This window comes from Aptenodytes forsteri, unplaced genomic scaffold, assembly GCF_000699145.1.
Source record: "Aptenodytes forsteri isolate BGI_AS27 unplaced genomic scaffold, ASM69914v1 Scaffold290, whole genome shotgun sequence".
NCBI lineage: Eukaryota > Metazoa > Chordata > Aves > Sphenisciformes > Spheniscidae > Aptenodytes > Aptenodytes forsteri.
The window spans coordinates 110,568-114,450 of NW_008795244.1; the positions used below are offsets into that span (position 1 = coordinate 110,568).

General features: G+C 43.1%; 1 protein-coding gene across 1 annotated transcript in view; it reads left to right on the top strand.

Annotated features, from left to right (window-relative positions):
- Positions 1–3,883, top strand: part of RAVER2 (ribonucleoprotein, PTB binding 2) — a 37,002-nt gene that overhangs the window by 1,275 nt on the left and 31,844 nt on the right. Inside the window, exon 2 of the mRNA XM_009278743.1 lies at positions 1,939–2,005. Coding sequence (XP_009277018.1) covers positions 1,939–2,005 — 67 coding nt within the window. The remainder of the gene's footprint in view (positions 1–1,938; positions 2,006–3,883) is intronic.

A 3,883-nucleotide genomic window follows, 5' to 3' on the forward strand; every position in this document is an offset into this window, starting at 1 on the left:
CAGGGGAATCTCTGCTCCAGTGCCTGGAGCACCTCCTCCCCCTCCTTCTTTCTTCACTGAGGTGTCTGCAGAGTTGTTTCTCTCACATATCCTCACTCCGCTCCAGCTGCAATTGCATGGGTTTTTTTTCCCTTCTTAAATATGTTATCCCAGAGGTGCTACCACCGTCGCTGATTGGCTCGACCTTGGCCAGCGGCAGGTCTGTCTTGGAGCTGGCTGGCATTGGCTCTATCAGACATGAGGGTAGCTTCTAGCAGCTTCTCACAGAAGCCACCCCTGTAGCCCCCCCACTACTAAAACCTTGCCACGCAAGCCCAATACAGAGACCTCATGATTATGCCACAAAGATATGTTCGCTACAGGCTATTTTCTCTCCCAATTAAAGTTTCAGTTACTGGGAAATCATGTGGAATCATCTGATTCACAGATGACTTTCAAAAGGGTGTTCAGAGCTGTTTGAAATAATATTTCCTGCTACTTATTCATCATACAAAACTTTCAGTGTTACTCTTGTAAAATAATGTATGAAATAAAAAAGGTAAATATGTCCTCCTTTTTTTAAGTGGGACAGAAATAACGTCTTTAGAGTCTTCAGTGCCGCAATACAGCTGAGCTGTACAAAACTGTACAGAAAGTGTCTTCTTAGTCTCTCATGACTGAGAATGAACTACTGTCTAATTCTCATCAGAGACATGTCCACAGTCAAATTGCCTACCTGACTTTAATCTTTGAATTGTGCTTGGCGAATTTTGCTTTTCAGAAACCACATCCTTATCGCATCTGATTAGAGGATGGCTGGCAGCTTGAGAAATGCTGCCATATTTTATTAATGTAGTATTTGACAGCTGTTAACTAGTGAAACTAGAGATTGGTGCTCGCTTGACTAAAAGGTATGCATCTGATACCAGTCACAGAGAACCCAATTAACCTTTAGGCTATATATATTGAATTAGCAAACTGGCAAGTAGACTGGGCTACTGGAAATTGTCTGCAATTAAACTTTCAGACAAAGTTGGTTGATTATTTTGCTTACTCAAATGGTCTTTTGTTATTGTGTATGGGATTTATCCAACTAAAAGAATACGTATATCCGGGTTACTACTCATGGTTTCTTCTTGGGGATGATTAATGTTCATTTCTACATTCTTGCCACTGAACTGATAACTGTTTGTGTTTTTTGTGGGGCATGTGCCCACCTTGCTCTTGTTGGGGAATAGCTATAGCAAACTGGTACACACCTCTTATACTTGCTCCTACCCCACGCTTCCCACACCCCTGCTCTCTCCCCAATAATTAGTGGGAGCAAATAATGCTCTTGGGATTGATTCTTTGTTGAGCATCTGTGCAGTAATTGATAGAGGATACTTTCCAGGGGGTATTCTGGGCACAATTATCTGCTGGTTGAAAGAATATTCATTATTAAAAGAGTGAAAATCTGTTAAAGTGAACTTGAGCAGTTACAGGAAACCAAAACAACTGTTGCATTTTATGACAGCGTTGCCTGCCCTCAGTAAACTGCGTGATGTAATGTTGCCGGTATTTCTTGTCTGTGTGGTATTTTAACTATGCTAGCTGTACTTTGGAGAAATTGTGGGGGTTTTGCTATTTAATGAACTGTGATGTTATTTGTCTTTATCAAAAGACAGTCAACAGGACACCCTGTTGTGCTTATGTGACTTTATATCATGAAAAGTAAATTAATCAAATTCAGTAAGCCAGTTTTTTATGAGATAAAAACATTGCTGCAGTAGTATAACCAGCTCTTCTAAAAACAAATATTTGGTAGTGTTTCTATGGTGAAATTTTCTGTTTATTGGGAAAGTCTTTGGGGTTTGGGTTTTTTTTTTTGTTGTTTTTTTTTTAAATGAAGATGAATTTATATACTTATTTGGTCTGGTGAATTATATATCTCATGTTACTTGTACTTTTCTCTTTCAGGAAATCCACGACTTATTTAAAGATTATGAAATCAAGTATTGTTATGTGGACAGAAATAAAAGAACAGGTAAGAACTTAAAATCTTCCAGTGTCATATGTTTCAATTCTGTGATGAAACTAGTGAGGAACATCATCTGCTGTGTATGAAGTCATCAACTTCTCTGCCGTCACATAGCTTGATTGTCCCTCAGTGCCTTTTTTGGCTGCTGAAGCCAATGGAGAGTTGGAAACTTTACTGATGTCAGCCAGATGTGCCTATGACATGATCAGAGGAAAACATACCTAGCTCCAGAGGCATTTGTGTCAGGTAATATAAGCCAGGAGCAATTTATTAAAGGAATACTTAAGTCTTTGAAGGAAATGTCCTGAATTAAACCCTGAATTATTTAAGTCTGATCCTCCATTTACAAATTAATTCTCTAAATAGGGGATTCACGGATTTTTAGTGCTTGTGAGGTAGAGAAATGGACAAATATTTCTCTACAAGTTCCTGTCCTTCCAAATTGCCATACGTCCCACAGCCTGGGCTATCTCCTGAGGCAACCTTGGTTTCCAGCACAAAATCTTAATGCGGTAGCTGTGATAGATTTCAGTCAGGATTTCATGAGGATAATGGTGTCTCTTGACACCTGCCTCTAAGAGGCAAAAATTTGTGCTTTAATGTCCCATTATCTTGCAAATTTGATTTCTGAATATGGTATAAGGCCAGCTTGTGTGTGAGGTACTATAGTCTGCTATCTAACAAGAGATTGAATGTCTGTGTTCAGTGTGAAGGGAAATATTTGAAAATACTTGGAAAGAGTAAGAGAAGGATGAATTTTTTCATTTAATCTAGATGCCCTCGTATATACATAGTTCTTTACTGTGTATGTATTTACGGTTTTTTTAGAGTGCATACATATGTGTGTCTTTTTCTACATGTGGATTAAATATAGTACTTTCCCTATTCATTTGAATTTTTGTATGTTTTATTGCATGCCTCTGCAAATTTTCATGACTGGAATACACTGTAGGTGCTTGAATCTCCGGATTCATGAAGTGCTGGGTGTTGCAGTGCTCCTGTTGTCCGTGGCTGTGGGCACCTTCGAGCTGCCCTTGGGACCTGGATGGGGTACAGATATGGTGGGTGGTATGGCTCTGCTTTGCCCACGAATGTAGGCCTTTTGGCAGGCTTTGTGATCGTGACGGGGGTACAGACATGATGCGTGTTGTGGAGGCCTCCTTGTCCATGGTTGCGTATTCCTTCCATCTCCATGTGGGACTATGACATGTTACAGAGGTGGCGGGTGTTGTGGAGCTCCCGGTGTCCATGGCTGTGGGATACTTCGAGCTGCCCTTGGGACCTGGATGGGATACAGATATGGTGGGTGATGTAGCTCTCCTTATGGCCAGGGCTGTGGGCAACTTCTGGCTGGCTGTAGGTGGATGACAGGGTACAGATACAGTGGGTGGTGCGGCTCTCCCTTTGCCCATAAGTGTGGACACCTTCAGACTGCCTGTAGGATGATGACAGGGTGCAGATACGGTGGGTGTTGAGGAGCTCCCGTTGTCCACAGCTGCGTATTCCTTCCATCTCCGTGTGGGACTATGACATGTTACAGAGGTGGCGGGTGTTGTGGAGCTCCCGGTGTCCATGGTTGTGGGATACTTCGAGCTGCCCTTGGGACCTGGATGGGGTACAGATACGGTGGGTGGTGTGGCTCTCCGTTGCCCATGGGTGTGGGCACCTTTTGGCTGGCTGTGTGATCGTGACGGGGTACAGATACGGTGGGTGTTGAGGAGCTCCCGTTGTCCACGGCTGCGTGTTCTTTCCAGCTGCTTGTGGCACCATGACATGGCACAGAGGTGGTGGGTGTCGCAGCGCTCCTGTTGTCCGTGGCTGTGGGCACCTTTGAGCTGCCTGTGGGACCTGGATGGGGTACAGATACGGTGGGTGGTGTGGCTC